Below are 16,946 nucleotides of genomic sequence, written 5' to 3'. Positions count from 1 at the left end.
GTCAAAAAATCGTGCCCAGCCAAACTAGCTGAAATTTCAGGTGGTCTTTTCAAACAGCTCTTACACTAAAAGTGCATTATCATATAATTTTCACCATTTTACAGTATCATTCCGACCTCATAGTGTGGAAATATATATAAAACAAAGGAAAATCACGTTTTTGACTGCACTGCCCCTTTTTTTAGATAAGAGCTTTATAAAGCATGAATATGTCCAACTTTACTATAGGGTCCGAAAAGTTAATGATTTAATTCTTAAATACCATGAATTCATGCATGTATTAATATTAATAAGCCATTAGTAAAGTGAGAAGAAAAGGTGACACTGGTAGTTTGTGCGAGTGTCTTTGTTAATAATGCATTTAACATTGATTAATGATTTGTAAATGGATTCATTGATGTATTCATGTTAACTACTTCATGAACACGTTAATGAATGTATCCTTACTGTAAAGAGTTGCCAATAGATTTTGTCTGAAAGGAAAAAGATGGAGGCAATAATAAATAATTTCAGAAAGAAGTAAAAAGGAAATTTGGAGAAGATGAGGGGTGAAAATTAAGCATAATTAATGGGTAAACTGTATACTCAAATTATTGTTGTGACGTTCTGGCTCCGGGACTCTTAGTTGTGAGCCAGGGTTGTCATTTTCTGTTGGGTGTATTTCTATGTGGGATCTAGTTGTTTCATTTCTAGGTTTGGGTTTTATGTTGATTAGTCATATGACTCCCAATCGGAGGTAACGAGTGTCAGCTGTCGGCTCGTTATCTCTGATTGGGAGCCATATTTATTCTGTATGTTTTCTTGTGGGCATTGTGGGTTATTGTTCCGTTTTCAGTATTTTGTACTGTTGGACTTCACGTTTCGTCAGTGTTTATTGTTTTGGTTCGTGCACTTTAATTAATAAAGTCATGTTCGTTCAACGCGCTGCGTATTGGTCCGCTTCTTCAGACGATCGTGACAGAATAACCCACCACAAAAGGACCAAGCAGCGCGTCCAGGAGCAAAGGGTCTGGACATGGGAGGAGGCGCCGGGTCAGGAGAGAACGTTGGTGGATGTCCTCCTCGGCTGGGGACATATTACCCAGGAGGAGGCCGTCCGGTACCGGAGGGCGATGAAGGGGGAGAACCTGGCAGGAGAGGAGCAACGGCATCGGCAGGGCCATTGTCTGAAGGACGAGAGGCAACCCCCAAAAAGTTTTTTTGGGGGGCACATGGCTTGGGCGACTGAGCAGCAGGAGGCTGCCACAAGGCAGTTTCAGAAGGCTACCAGGTTAAGGGGGCTGACGGGAGGCAGAGAAGGGACGGATTCAGGAGGCTACCAGGTTAAGGGGGCGACTGGGAAAGGCAGGGAAGGAAGGTGTAGAGGCACGGCGAGAGGTACTGGGGTGTGTAACCAGTCCGGTCCGGCCCGTTCCTAATCCCGAGGTACAGCCAGTAGTGTGTGTCCCCAGTACGGTACGGCCTGTTCCGGCCCCTCGCACTAAGTGTACGGTGTCGCGTCGCCAGCCCAGCCCGGCCTGTTCCTGAGCCTCATACGAAGCCTACGGTGCGCGTCGCCAGCCCAGCCCGGCCTGTTCCGGCCACTCGCACCAGGGATACGGTGCGCGTCGCCAGCCCAGCCCGGCCTGTTCCTGCTCCACGCACCAGGGATACGGTGCGCTTCGCCAGCCCGGCCCGGCCTGTTCCGGCCTCTCGCACCAGAGATACGGTGCGCGTCGCCAGCCCAGCCCGGCCTGTTCCTGCTCTCCGCACTAGGCCTTATGTGCGTCCCCAGGGTCCAGCATGCCCTGTTGCTGCTCCCCGCACTAGGCCTTATGTGCGTCCCCAGGGCCAAGCATGCCCTGTTGCTGCTTCCCGCACTAGCCCTGAGATGCGTGTCCTCAGCCCGGTACCTCCAGTTCCGGCACCACGCATCAGGCCTACGGTGCGTCCCCAGGGCCAAGCATGCCCTGTTGCTTCTCCCCGCACTAGCCCTGAGATGCGTGTCCTCAGCCCGGTACCTCCAGTTCCGGCACCACGCACCAGGCCTACGGTGCGCCTCAGACGGCCAGAGTCTGCCGTCTGCCCAACGGGGCCTGAACTGTCCGTCTGCCCAACGCCGTCTGAACTGCCCGTCTGCCCAACGCCGTCTGAACTGCCCGTCTGCCCAACGGCGCCTGAACTGCCCGTCTGCCCAACGCCGTCTGAACTGCCCGTCTGCCCAACGCCGTCTGAACTGCCCGTCTGCCCAACGGCGCCTGAACTGCCCGTCTGCCCAACGCCGTCTGAACTGCCCGTCTGCCCAACGCCGTCTGAACTGTCCGTCTGCCCAACGCCCGTCTGAACTGCCCGTCTGTACTGAGCCTGCAAAGCCGCCCGTCTGCCATGAGCCTTCAGAGCCGTCCGCCAGACCGGAGCCGCTAGAGCTCTCCGCCAGACAGGATCAGCCAGAGCCTTCCGCCAGACAGGATCAGCCAGAGCCTTCCGCCAGACAGGATCAGCCAGAGCCTTCCGCCAGACAGGATCAGCCAGAGCCTTCCGCCAGACAGGATCAGCCAGAGCCTTCCGCCAGACAGGATCAGCCAGTGCCTTCCGCCAGACAGGAGCAGCCAGAGCCTTCCGTCAGGACCGGATCAGCCAGAGCCTTCCGCCAGACAGGAGCAGCCAGAGTCTTCCGCCAGACGGGGATCAGCCAGAGCCTTCCGCCAGCCATGAGTGGCCAGATCCGTCAGCCAGCCACGAGCAGCCAGATCCGTCAGCCAGCCACGAGCAGCCAGATCCGTCAGCCAGCCATGAGCCGTCCAGCCAGGATCCGCCAGAGCCGTCCAGCCAGGATCCGCCAGAGCCGTCCAGCCAGGATCCGCCAGAGCCAGCCAGCCAGGATCCGCCATTTAGTCAGGTGCTGCCCCTTAGTCCAGTGCTGCCCCTTAGTCCAGTGCTGCCCCTTAGTCCGGTGCTGTCCCTTAGCCTGGTGCTGCCTCTTAGTCCGGTGCTGCCCATTAATCCAGGTGGGTTTAAGTGGAGGGTGGTCATTGGGAGGAGGTTAAGAAGGCGGGTAGTAACTATAGTGGGGTGGTGGTCAAGCCCGGAGCCGGAACCGCCTCCGGGGGAGCAACACCCACCCAGCCCTCCCCTATTGTGGGGTTGTGAGGCGCGGTCGCAGTCCGCGCCTTTAGGGGGGGGTACTGTGACGTTCTGGCTCCGGGACTCTTAGTTGTGAGCCAGGGTTGTCATTTTCTGTTGGGTGTATTTCTATGTGGGATCTAGTTGTTTCATTTCTAGGTTTGGGTTTTATGTTGATTAGTCATATGACTCCCAATCGGAGGTAACGAGTGTCAGCTGTCGGCTCGTTATCTCTGATTGGGAGCCATATTTATTCTGTATGTTTTCTTGTGGGCATTGTGGGTTATTGTTCCGTTTTCAGTATTTTGTACTGTTGGACTTCACGTTTCGTCAGTGTTTATTGTTTTGGTTCGTGCACTTTAATTAATAAAGTCATGTTCGTTCAACGCGCTGCGTATTGGTCCGCTTCTTCAGACGATCGTGACAATTGTATAGAAACATACTAACCATCACATTGAGCGAGTCTATAGTGTACCAGGAGACTCAGCACTGAAACATAAAGGAAGATAAACGAAATATTGTACATACATATGCAAAGAATTGAGCTTTACCATATGGTTCTCACAGTGTAGAGCACCATATGAAGTGCACTCCATTTAGCTGGGTCAGTCATTGACTGTCTCTAAAATTAATGTAGGTATATTTTATAGCCTCCTATCAACTTCCTGTGTGCAATGACACAGATCACACCTTTGAGAGTGAGAGAGTGAGTTCCAGGTCAGTCTTTGAGTTCAGAGATAATTCAATTCCTCTAAATTGCAATGTTAGGTAAATTCCCAATTCAATATTGTACCCAACAATTCCCAAATTCAAATTCTATTCCCTCAGGCTTTCAGTCTGATCATGTCACTGTTCAGACTGCATAGCTATACTTGAAATGTAGAAATACAAGTTGAAATGATTTAAAACAAATCCTTCAGTCCATTTTTATACTAAGTGTATTAATTCCATTAACTGGGAAATGTACAAATATTGAATTCCAATTAAATTTAATTCCACAAATAAAGTTCCTTCAGGAAATAAAAGTTATTTGAATTAAATTTCATCCCTTTTGTGATGCTTTACTTGTTAGGCTACCTGGGAAACAAGTGTTTACATTCTAAATTCTTTAGAATTTAAGTCAGTGACCATCGCACCGGTATGAATTGCATGTCGGCCGTGTGGGGAAACTTTTTAGAGGTGTCAGTCGTCCCTGCAGTATAAATTCATCTTTATTTTACAGACGCTCTTATTCAGAGTGACTTACAGTTAGTGAGTACATACACATTTTCATACTGGCCCCCCATGGGAATCAAACCCACAACCCTGGCGTTGCAAGTGCCATGCTCTACCAACTGAGCTACACGGGACATTTATTATAACCATCCGGAGGTGTGACTTATTGAAACCAGAGCGGACCAACCACAGAGACCGAAACCAACCAATATATCCAATCAGATCAAACCAACCAACTTCCTCAAAGACCTACTAGTGTGATAACCTGTGGGGGTAGCCTGAGTACAATACAGGTTCATTGTAGAAAAACACAAATTATCACAGAGATATATGAAACATCATACATCCAAATAAATTACATCAAAGTTCTCTTCATAGCACAAGGTATGGATAGGTACCAAACATATATGCAAATTCTAACACACGCGCAGTGGTGGACTTACCATTAGGCAGAAGAGGCAACTTCCTCAGGCCTCACATCATCAAGGGGATAAACATTTTAATTTAAATATCTCCGCTTCAGGTCCACCCATGCTCTGCTCAAGTCACAAAGAGATCAACACGTGGACCTACTACAGAACGTGTGTTTAACCTCTACGGGATCGGTGTCCCGTATACGGGACGGTTGAGCTAACGTGCGCTAATGTGATTAGCATGACTGTTGTAAGTAGCAGCAAACTTTCCAGGACATAGACATGTCTTATATGGGCAGAAAGCTTAAATTCTTGTTAATCTAACTGCGCTGTCCAATTTACAGTAGCTATTACAGTGAAAAAATAAATTTTAGTAGACGCTCTTATCCAGAGCAACTTACAGTTAGTGAGTGCATACATTATTATTATTTTATTTTTTCATACTGGTCCCCCGTGGGAATCAAACCCACAACCCTGGCGTTGCAAACGCCATGCTCTACCAACTGAGCTACACCGTGCTATTGTTTGAGGAGAGTGCACAACAACAACAAAAACGTATCACAGCAACTGGTTTGATACATTCACCTCTGAAGGTAAATAATGTACTTATATTCAGTAATCTTGCTCTGATTTGCCATCCAAAGGGTCCAAGGGATAACATGTAGCATAGTTTTGTTTGATAAAATCCATTTTTATATTCAAATGTAGGAACTGGGTTATACAGTTTGAACCCCTGCTGTGTCTGGCTCAACACCCACCCCACCCGGCCATCTAGAAGTGTGAAAGTTAGTGTATAAGCTAATGATCCATCACGTATGACATTCCTGGGAGTGTGTAAACTTACATTTTGTATTACCATATTATTTTTGTATGTTCTCTATAGTTATGTACTTGAAAATGTATCAATTCGGCACATTTGGGCAGACTTGATACAAAATAGTCCAGTATTGCAATGCTTTCCTGGATCAATCTGAAGCTTTGCGCACATACTGCTGCCATCTAGTGGCCAAAATCTAGATTGCGCCTAAACTGCAATATTATATTGTGGCCTTTTTCTTGCATTTCAAAGCTGATGATAAAAAATAAAAATAAACGCATTTTTTTTTGGGGTATTATCTTTTACCAGATCTAATGTGTTATATTCTCCTACATTAATTTCACATTTGTTTCCTTTCAAATGGTATCAAGAATATGCATATCCTTGCTTCAGGTCCTGAGCTACAGGCAGTTAGATTTGGGTATGTCATTTTAGGCGAAAATTGAAAAAAGGGGTCCGATCCTTAAGAGGTTAAGTGATGATGCAGCATTGTGGCCGAAAGCGCTGTCTGACAAACAGAGTTGTGATCTTGTCAAAAAGGGGCCAAAACAGATCAGAGATTGTATTCCCTCAAAGTGGGGACCCAGTCCCTCAAAGATTTAGTAGTGACAACTATGAAAACATTATGAAAAACTGAGAAAAAATGACACGGCCATGGCTTGTGTATTCAAGTAGAGCTGATGCAGCGTTTTGTTTTTGTTGTATAATTTTGAGAAAAATAGACTAATTTGAGCAGTGATGGTTTTCGTTACTGGAAGAATATCAGGACTAATTTGAAAGCACATGAGCGTTGTACTGAGTATTTACAAAACATGGAGAGTTGGCGCCACCTTGCGGAACAATTGAAAACAGGCACAACCATTGACGCAATAAACCAGACTGGTGGCGAGGTGGATCGCATCCTGACAAAGCCCCTGGGAAGAAGTGCTGGCTTGGTTGCCCTGGTTGTTGCCTACTTCAAAGGTACTAGAGGGCTGGGGTTCAAGTCCTTATTTCATCTTCAGAAGTTGTTTTCACCTTTTGGCTCCCATTTGAGTGGCGCAGTGGTCTAAGGCCCTGCATCGCAGTGCTAGCTGTGCCACTAGAGATCCTGGTTCGAATCCAGGCTCTGTCTTAGCCGGCCGTGACCGGGAGACCCATGTGACGGCGCACAATTGGCCCAGCGTCGTCCAGGGTAGGGGAGGGAATAGCCGGCAGGGATGTAGCTCAGTTGGTAGAGCATGGCGTTTGCAACGCTCTTTGATGGCAGGAGTGCATCTATCTCTCTCTTATCTCTCTGTAATTTACATACGCTCTTATCCAGAGCAACTTACAGGCACAATTATGGTTAAGTGCCTCGCTCAAGGGCACAACGTTATATTTGTTTTCACCTAGTCAGTTCGGGGATTCAAACCAGTAGCCTTTCGGTTACTGGGCCAACGCTCTTAACTGCTAGGCTACCTGCCACCCGTAGCGCCCTCTCTGTATCTCTCTGTCTGTATCGCTCTGTCGGTAACTACAATTTAAAAAAATAAGAGGAAAGATAAGCGTAAGGGGTAAATATCAGAAGTGGAGGGAATAATCTCTGTTTCTAACCTGTCAAGTACCTTCTGCCGTCTCCCTCTCTCCAGGTCTATCTTGATTGGTTGCAGGACACAGACCTGATGAAGATCACCACTCAGGCAGCAAAGCTCAGCAGCCTCAATCACAAGGTGGCACACACACACACACACCAAGCAGCACTTAAGAGGATCCTAAGAGGGGACCAGACAATAAATATCATATGTATTAATAGTATTAATCATATGAAACAAATCAAATTAATTTAAAATAATAAAAGTCTGTCTCCACTTATCTATTTTCCTGCCTCCTTGTCTTCTATGTGATGATGCAAAGACCTACTTTACTTGTGAAGGAAATTTCAAGTCTTTTCAGCCTGTGTTTTCAATATCCTTCGAGCAGGCTCTGAACAGCTCTTGGGGGAGGGGGGGATCAGACTGACATTAAAAGGTAATAAATAAATAAATAAATTTGGGGGGGGGGTCCCAGCCTGGGTCCACCAAATCACTTGTCCGCACCTGCCCATTTGACATGGGAGGTCCTTTGAGAGAGTTCAGGAAGTCTTTTGTGTTTTTTGGGACCATTTGACCCCAGGTGACAAATAGCACATGTGGGGATGGGGCCTTCATGAATATAAACGTCGATTAAATACCTATTTTCACTACCTTTCTCTTGTTCTTATAGTAGCTATGTATGAATATTTTTAATGGGGTTTTACTGCCTTTGGTGGAGATCATAAATCAACTTCTATAAGTGAGAATTGTAATCTATACAGTGATAAATTCACACGTCTCCAAAGCGTTCAGTGTGTCCTAGATCAGACTCTGTAATGCTCTATTTTATATAATATAAGTCTACTTTAAAATCTGAATTTTGCATTTTTATTGCACATAGCTTAGGCTTACTTTATAGTAGGCTATGCATTATATAACGTTGACACAGAAATGTGATTAGGGGTAGTTCATAGGCCAAAATTGGGGGGTTGCTGTATTCTGTGTGGTTTCACACTTTAATTGCAAAATGACACAGTTCGGGCTAGTTGGAAATAGAATATGTTGAATGGCATTACCAAAGATGGTAGGCCTAGTAGTATTTTGTGACCTAGTTGCTTTTAGTGGCCTACCCTTTGGGACCTTCACTACTGAGCATACTAAAAGCAGTATCGCGCACAACCTAACCAATCGAATTCGTCTATTTCTCGTCGGAGCCTTCCTCCCTACTGCCCTTGTAAAAAAAAACTCCTCCAGGGTTAGTGGAATGAATATATCCTTCCTTTTTATTTGATCAGTCCTAAACATCGGACTGTAATCAGATATCAGTAAATCATTAATAGTAAGAAATCCCGTATATTATTGGACTTTATTGTGGATTATATAAACAGGGCACTTCACGAAGGAGAACTAGGCGGGTGCGACGAGGGATCGAGGGACGCCGCCATATTTGCTCTTGCTAGCTAGTGCACTACGAGATACGTGCTTTGTTTCGTGTACCCTTCATTTTAGTACCCTTGTATTTGTTCATGATGGAAGCGATGGATAAAAGGCCTTTTGGTTCAGAATATAACTATAAAAGTAAGTTTTATGCTAACAACGAATGTCGTTTTCAAACATTTGTGTTAACCTAATTGTTTATGTTAAGCATAGGCTATTATTTTGCGACGTCGCAGAGTTGGAGTCTGTTAAAGTTATCAAAGTTATTTGTGTGCTGCTGATGGATATGCTAACATTGTTGTATTTTTTTCCCCAATAAGTGTCGGAAAATGACATATCCAGATTGATCAAATTGCGTGCAACGAATGACGCCATCTTCACTGGGAAGAGAAACTCTGCCATGCCTGCCTGGAGGTGAGTGATACAATGATGCTCAAAACAAAAGTGGATGTTTGTTGGCTTTGATAATGACAATTAGTTGTGGCTTTCAGCTATAGGCCTACCTCAAAATGAACTGTCTGGTATGCCTCTTGTTTACTGTATTTGATATGAGAAAATGTTCTATTTTATCAGTTTTGTTGATAAATCAATGTTGAATCACTGATGTGCTTTTCCTGACAAAAATATAATTTGAAAAACATGTAGGCCTATGGGAAAGTCAGTCTGTTAAGAGCAAGTAATGAAGATTAAACCCTATCAATATCTGACTTAACTCACTTTGATTCTGCAGAGCAATGTTAGTGGAGTTGGGTCTCGAAGGAAAGCTTACAACTGGGCAATTGAAAAAGAAGTGGGAAAACCTTAAAAAGAAATATAAGGTAATGATTATGAATGCATGTGAGAGCAGGCAACACCCTTGGCCCTAACTCAATATTTATTCTCATTTATTTGACTCACTCTTGAACACAGATTCCAGGCTTTGATTCCAGCCCAGTACTAACCCCTTTAACTAATCAAGGGCTCAATGATGCGTTTAATCAAGTGTGTGTCATAACCATAAGGCCTGGGAACAAATCCTGCAAAGACAAGTAATAGAACATTAACCTGATTGTACCCTTTGTCCTCTTTCTGTGTAGGATTTTAAGTACCCTCCTCTTGGCATGGAGAAAGTCAATCCAATGTCCTGGCGTTGGTTCCACCTCATGGACGATGCCATCGAGGGCCGCCTATCTGGGTCTGCCCGTATCCTAAACCCTTCACTGTTTGATTTTGGGGAAGTTGGGGACGTTTCATTTGCGTCCTCTCCCACTACCTCTCCCATAGCCAACAAGAGACTTTGTATGAGGCCGGAGGGGGGTGAGGGGACAAACATTTTTGAGTTCTGGGCCAAAGCACAGTTGGGGGAGAGTGTTGGGGCTGCGAGCACGGTAGCAGATGGACAGGTGGCGTACACAGACGCAGCTACAGAGGAGATCCGGAGGGCCGCAGTGGAGTGTGAGAGGGCCCTGCGAGAGGAGGGCAGGGGTGGGGTTCAGAACGAGAGGGCCGCGCCTGACAAGATGCCAGTGGGTGGGTACGGGAGGACCATGGCTGAGGACGTAGAGACCATAGCTGAAGATGGAAGAGCCATGTTGGTGAGAAATCCTGGCAGGAACATTGAGAGGGAGACTGCTGAACTAGAGCGACAGATAGCAGATTTGGAGAAGGAGAGAGAAGTGTTAGAGAGGGAGCAGGCTGACTTTGACAGGGAGAGGTTAATACTGGACAGAGAGAGGGATGTGGTGAACAGAGAGAGGGTGGCTGTTGAGCGAGGCAGAGCGTCACTGGACAAGGACAGAGCGGCGATGGATAGGGAGCGAGCGGCAATGGAACGGGAGCGAGCCATACTGGACAGGGATAGGGCGTCAATCGAGAGAGAGCGGACAGAGCTGCAGAAAGAAAAGGAAGCCCTAATGAAAAGCAAGATTTCCAGGAACAACGGCTCTGCTGATGTAGAGCTGGACTCATCTACTATAGAGAAGAGAGAAAGACTGCTTTCCATATTTGAGAGACTTGTTGATAAGCTGTGAAAATTAACCATAACTAAAAAAGTGTCTAGGTGAAGGATGCTATAGGTGACACTGTGCGCACAAGACATAAACAGGTTTCTATGTCACCAGGCCCCCTATCATTGTGATAATTTTCATAAAGTTAACTAGTGGTGGCTCTCAGATCCTCCCTGCACACACTGGGAGTGCAGTCATTTAATTGGTGCTGGCTGAAATGAGCATTTGAGTGTGTGAGGTTTCACCCGGAAAGAGAACCCGCTACGGTGTTTGTTGCGCTTGTTTCATTTTTTTGTAGCTTGTATACCATTAAATGTCATCCACTATTTAAGTATAGGTTTACACTACGAGAAATGACAAGAATGTCTGTTCTCTAAATGCATTTGGCCATTATTTATGTTCTGTTTGACCTGCCAAAGTGCCAGTGTAATGCTATACTGTTAATAAAGGCCAGTTTTTTTTTTTGTTTGTTTTATGTTCCTCTAGTTGTCATATACTGCCATTACTATGTAATTACCCTGTACCATGTTAGTAAATATAGTCCTTTACAATAAGCACTATTCAACTGCCTATATTTACATGGTGGTCCACTGTAGCTCAGCTGGTAGAGCACGGCGCTTGTAACGCCAAGGTAGTGGGTTCGAACCCCGGGACCACCCATACACAAAAAAATGTATGCACGCATGACTGTAAGTCGCTTTGGATAAAAGCGTCTGCTAAATGGCATATTATATTATTATTACATAACTGGTACAATGTAATGTTCCTCTATGACCCTGGAATAATACCTATAATATAGTGGCATAGCCTTCCTCACTGCCACAATGTCAATGTTATGGTCATTTCATTATATTTACTTTAAAAAGGTGTGATTGAATCTTGCAAAGACAGTCAGATGAATGTTATCAGTTTAAGATATTTATTTATCCAGTCAACATTTGCAGAAATAAATAATCACAAAAGTATCTTTCAAACGACAGTCCATAAATGTTCTTTCAATGGCCGAATTCCACCTATGCCTAATGGACAACTCCTTAGACACTATTGTACTGCATTACAAGTTTAATAAAGTCAAAAAGGTAATGAGGTTATCTGAACACCAAACGCATTAGAGCTTGTCACACCTTATTGGCTTTGTGCAAAATCAGTACGATTCCATTGGCTTTAGGCTTCCAAAGGTGTCACAGGCCCTGCAAAAGGCTTGTACATGTGAGCATTTTAAAAGGCGCACATTACTTCCTGCCAGTCAACTCAACACTCATGACCTTTTCTTGACAGACAGCTGGTTGCCAGGCCAGAGAGTGTCCATTGGTTGGTCGTGGTCACTAGGGCCTGAGAGACCCTGAAGTAATTGGAAAAACGTTAGGCCATTACCTCACAAGAGTGATGTGCCTAAACAAAACATCTGGGCTACCTTGTCATAGCATAGACGATCATTAGAGGAAATGCCTGTATCCAACGTGTCACGTTTATCTGACTGTGAATCGACATGGCAGAGAAGACACTGACTGACGGCAAGGGGCAAGGCCAAGCAAAAAGCGCACCTACTGACAGGCTGCAACAGGTGCATGGCTGTGGGACAGGGAAAATCCAAAAGACCTCAAAATTCCCCCCCAAGAGGAAATAGAGATGTGTATGTGATAATCCACCATGCAAAGCAGTACAAGCTCTCAAACATCAAAATAACTATAAACACACTTGGAAGGAGTCATCAGACAGAGAAGAGCATACAATATACAAAAGATGGAGCTCTATAAAATGTTGGTCATTTTCTAAAACAATGTTTTCTGCACACCTTGATGCCTGCAGTCGGTGTGTGCGAAGTTCAAACGTGTGCCAGTCAAGTTGAGAGTGCATAGGGTGGGGGTCAACAACATCCACTGAGGAGACAGAACATACACTATACAGTTGAAGTCGGAAGTTTACATACACTTAGGTTGGAGTCATTAAAACTTGTTTTTCAACCACTCCACAAATGTCTTGTTAACAAACTATAGTTTTGGCAAGTTGGTTAGGACATCTACTTTGTGCATGACACAAGCAATTTTTCCAACAATTGTTTACAGACAGATTATTTCACTTATAATTCACTGTATCACAATTCCAGTGGGTCAGAAATGTACATACACTAAGTTGACTGTGCCTTTAAAACAGCTTGGAAAATTCCAGAAAATGATGTCATGGCTTTAGAAGCTTCTGATAGGCTCATTGACATCATTTGAGTCAATTGGAGGTGTACCTGTGGATGTATTTCAAGGCCTACCTTCAAACTCAGTGCCTCTTTGCTTGACATCATGGGAAAATCAAAAGAAATCCGGCAAGACCTCAGAAAAAAAATTGTAGACCTCCACAAGTCTGGTTCATCCTTGGGAGCAATTTCCAAACACCTGAAGGTACCCCGTTCATCTGTACAAACAATAGTACGCAAGTATAAACACTATGGGACCACACAGCCGTCATACCGCTCAGGAAGGAGACGCGTTTTGTCTCCTAGAGATGAACGTACTTTGGTGCGAAAAGTGCAAATCAATCCCAGAACAACAGCAAAGGACCTTGTGAAGATGCTGGAGGAAACAGGTACAAAAGTATATATATCCACAGTAAAACAAATCCTATATCGACATAACCTGAAAGGCCGCTCAGCAAGGAAGAAGCCACTGCTCCAAAACCGCCATAAAAAAGCCAGACCTGCACATGGGACAAAGATCATACTTTTTTGAGAAATGTCCTCTGGTCTGATGAAACAATAATAGAACTGTTTGGCCATAATGACAATGTTGGAGCAAAAGGTGGTTGCTTGCAAGCCAAAGAACACCATCCCAACCGTGAAGCACGGGGGTGGCAGCATCATACTGTGGGGGTGCTTTGCTGCAGGAGGGACTGGTGCACTTCACAAAATAGATGGCATCATGAGGAAGGAAAATTATGTGGATATATTGAAGCAACATCTCAAGACATCAGTCAGGAAGTTAAGCTTGGTCGCAAATGGGTCTTCCAAATGGACAATGACCCCAAGCATACTTCCAAAGTTGTGGCAAAATGGCTTAAGGACAACAAAGTCAAGGTATTGGAGTGGCCATCACAAAGCCCTGACCTCAATCCTATAGAAAATGTGTGGGTAGAACTGAAAAAGTGTGTGCGAGGAAGGAGGCCTACAAACCTGACTCAGTTACACCAGCTCTGTCAGGAGGTAAATTCACCCAACTTATTGTGGGAAGCTTGTGGAAGGCTACCCGAAACGTTTGACCCAAGTTAAACAATTTAAAGCCAATGCTACCAAATACTAATTGAGTGTATGTAAACTTCTGACCCACTGGGAATGTGATGAAAGAAATAAAAGCTGAAATAAATCATTCTCTCTACTATTATTCTGACATTTCACATTCTTAAAATAAAGTGGTGATCCTAACTGACCTAAGACAGGGAATTGTTACTAGGATAAAATGTCAGGAATTGTGAAAAACTGAGTTTAAATGTATATGTCAACTTCCGATTTCAACTGTATATACAAAAGTATGTGGAAACCCCTTCAAACTAGTGGATTTGGCTATTTCAGCCACACATTTTGCTGACAGGTGTATAAAATCGAGCACACAGCCATGCAATCTCCATAGACAAACATTGGCAGTAGAATGGCCTTAGTAAAGAGCTCAGTGACTTTCAACGTGGCACCGTCATAGGATTCCAGCTTTCCAACAAGCAAGTTCATCAAATTTCTGCCCTGCTACAGCTGCCCCGGTCAACTGTAAGTGCTGTTATTGTGAAGTGGAAACCTCTAGGAACAACAATGGCTCAGCCGCAAAGTGGTACACCACACAAGCTCACAGAACGGGACCGCCAAGTGCTGAAGTGCATAGCGCTTAAAAATCGCCTGTCCTCGGTTGCAAAACTCACTACAGAGTTCCAAACTGTCTTTGGAGGCAACGTCGGCACAAGAACTGTTCGTCGGGAGCTTCATTTAATGGGTTTCCATGGCCGAGCAGCCACACGCAAGCCTACGATCGCCATGCGCAATGCCAAGCGTCGGCTGGAGTGGTGTAAAGCTCGCCGCCATTGGACTCTGGAGCAGTGGAAACGCGTTCTCTGGAGTGGTGAATCACACTTCACCATCTGGCAGTCCGAAGGACGAATCTGGGTTTGGCGGGTGCCAGGAAAGCGCTACCTGCCAGAATGCATAGTGCCAACTGTAAAGTTTGGTGGAGAAGGAATAATGGTCTGGGGCTGTTTTTCATGGTTCGGGCTAGGCCCCTTAGTTCCAGTGAAGAGAAATCTTAACACTACAGCATACAATGACATTGTAGACGATTCTGTGCTTCCAACTTTGTGGCAACAGTTTGGGGAAGGCCCTTTCCTGTTTCAGCATGACAATGCCCCCGTGCACAAAGCGAGGTCCATACAGAAATGGTTTGTCGAGATCGTTGTGGAAGAACTTGACTGGCCTGCACAGAGCCCTGACCTCAACCCCATCGAACGCCTTTGGGATGAATTGGAATGCCGACTGCGGGCCAGGCCTAATCGCCCAACATCATTGCCCGACCTCACTAATGCTCTTGTGGCTGAATGGAAGCAAGTCCCTGCAGCAATGTTCCAACATCTAGTGTAAAGCTTTCCCAGAAGAGTGGAGGCTGCTATAGCAGAAAAGGGGGACAAACTCCATATTAATGCCCATGATTTTGGAATGAGATGGTCGACGAGCAGGTGTCCACATACACTACATGACCAAAAGTATCTTCAAAGTCTGTTGAAAGTCTAAAGACAAGTCAAACGCATTATTTGCTGAAGTATGCATGTCACGTAGTGAGAAGGAAAACGTTTGCCGAAAATGATCACGGGTGATTTAACTGTAGAATGGACTAATCTCTCAGAATCAATGAAAATATCCTAGTAGACAATGTCCATTAAATATTAGGTAGTATTATGCGGGGCCATGGGTCCAAGGGGCGAAGTGAAAGGCCCACATTGCAAGCCCAATTTCGCAATAATAAACACATTTCGGTGATGGCGATTCTTTGGCCTGTATTTTCGTGATATTGCTCTAATGGCAAGTAGTTTTTGTCTCTGAAGTTTCAGATTGCTGTTCAAAGGACCTTGCTTTCTCTGGCAACATCTTGGCTTTTTCACCGACACCCGATAGCAAGGACTGAATGTTTCGTGGTTCTTTTTAACAGTCATTGCATCAAAACACATAGTTACCAAATGTCCGTTTTTTTATATCCCTGGAAAAAAAAGTTAGCTATGTTTAGGATGGTCCTTTCTGTCAATTGGCTAGCTAATCCTTGTTGAAATAAGTATTGCTAACCGAATTGACAACTATAGAACATGTTTTTGTTAAAATGTTTTCGTTTTGTTGAAAAGATACGCATATCCTCGAATTATGCAAGAAAAAACACTTTCGTAAAAACTAGCTTGTTCTCAAACAACGAAGAGGCGATGTGTCAACTTTCACCTGCTGCAGAATTTATGAACAAATATTTGGATCCAGGTGCGTTGTTTTTGTACCCCATGTTATGACACACGAAACAACCAATCATATTCGTTGAAATATATGACACTCCTCAAATTCCACCAGAGATCGTCCATAACGTCGAAGTATATTTATTTACTGACAAGATACTTGTCTCTCCGTCCTAACAATGGGAGTCGTTGTCCACAAAGCGGCACGTGTCAAGCTCCCGCCTATTCCTCTCTTTGGATTGGTGGATACATCTCTTTATTTGAAACATGTTTTAATATTCGATAAGGGTTGTTGACGTCAGCCTGTATTCAATGGAGAGATGCTATTGCCGCCTTCACGTGATAGTCGGAACTAGGAAACTCGAAAATGTCAGACTTGCTAACTCATTGTAGTTCTAGTCAACAACACCACACTTATACACGTTCCGCGTTCAACCAGTTAGCATTTCGGAAATGTCTGAGTTTCCTAGTTCCGACTAGCACGTGAACGCGGCATAGGCTAGTAGCCTCATGTCATGAATATGCAGTCATCTCGGGACAACTCCGATAGTGTTTTTTCAGTGTTTTTTGCCTGGATGTCACGTGTCCTACTTATCAGTACACTCATATCAATCTAAGCATTACGAAACATATATTCGATCAAATAAACCTCACGTAGCAAATAAGCCATACACATTTTTGTTGACCAAATTCGACTATCTCATTGACCTCCATACAAAAACTCCTCGAGCGAAAGAAACGAAACAGCGCCTGCTGGAGACAGATTTTTGGCCGAGTTGAACCTCTCGCTTTGCCTCTTCCTCACTGAACGTGAACAACACTGAGGGGATTCTATTAAACTGACCGAGGGTGCACTGGGCTATGGCCTATCACGTGACCGGGCGAACCCGGTGAGGCAGGCACGCCATTCTTCTTTGGAGTTTAACGGCGGTTGGCATCCAATATGTTACATTACCGCCCCCAACTGGACTATAATATAAATCCATGATGC

The 16,946-nt window shown here is 44.8% G+C and overlaps 1 protein-coding gene across 1 annotated transcript; it reads left to right on the top strand.

Annotated features, from left to right (window-relative positions):
- The first annotated feature begins 8,298 nt into the window (after nt 1-8,298).
- LOC121532235 lies at nt 8,299-10,966 on the top strand. Its single transcript, XM_041838056.2, has 4 exons — nt 8,299-8,657; nt 8,837-8,930; nt 9,247-9,334; nt 9,593-10,966. Exons 1-4 carry the CDS (start codon nt 8,606-8,608, stop codon nt 10,523-10,525), a joined length of 1,167 nt encoding a protein of 388 aa, XP_041693990.1. The 5' UTR covers nt 8,299-8,605; the 3' UTR covers nt 10,526-10,966.
- The last annotated feature ends 5,980 nt before the right edge of the window (nt 10,967-16,946 follow it).

Source organism: Coregonus clupeaformis, chromosome 19 (genome assembly GCF_020615455.1).
Source record: "Coregonus clupeaformis isolate EN_2021a chromosome 19, ASM2061545v1, whole genome shotgun sequence".
NCBI lineage: Eukaryota > Metazoa > Chordata > Actinopteri > Salmoniformes > Salmonidae > Coregonus > Coregonus clupeaformis.
This window is presented reverse-complemented; position numbering and strand designations above follow the sequence as displayed.

Coding starts and splice junctions, on each gene's coding strand:
- LOC121532235 (XM_041838056.2), top strand. CDS start 8,606: ATGATGGAAGCGATGGATAAAAGGCCTTTTGGTTCAGAATATAACTAT. Junction 8,658..8,836: donor TTCAGAATATAACTATAAAA/GTAAGTTTTATG, acceptor TTCCCCAATAAG/TGTCGGAAAATGACATATCC. Junction 8,931..9,246: donor TCTGCCATGCCTGCCTGGAG/GTGAGTGATACA, acceptor TTGATTCTGCAG/AGCAATGTTAGTGGAGTTGG.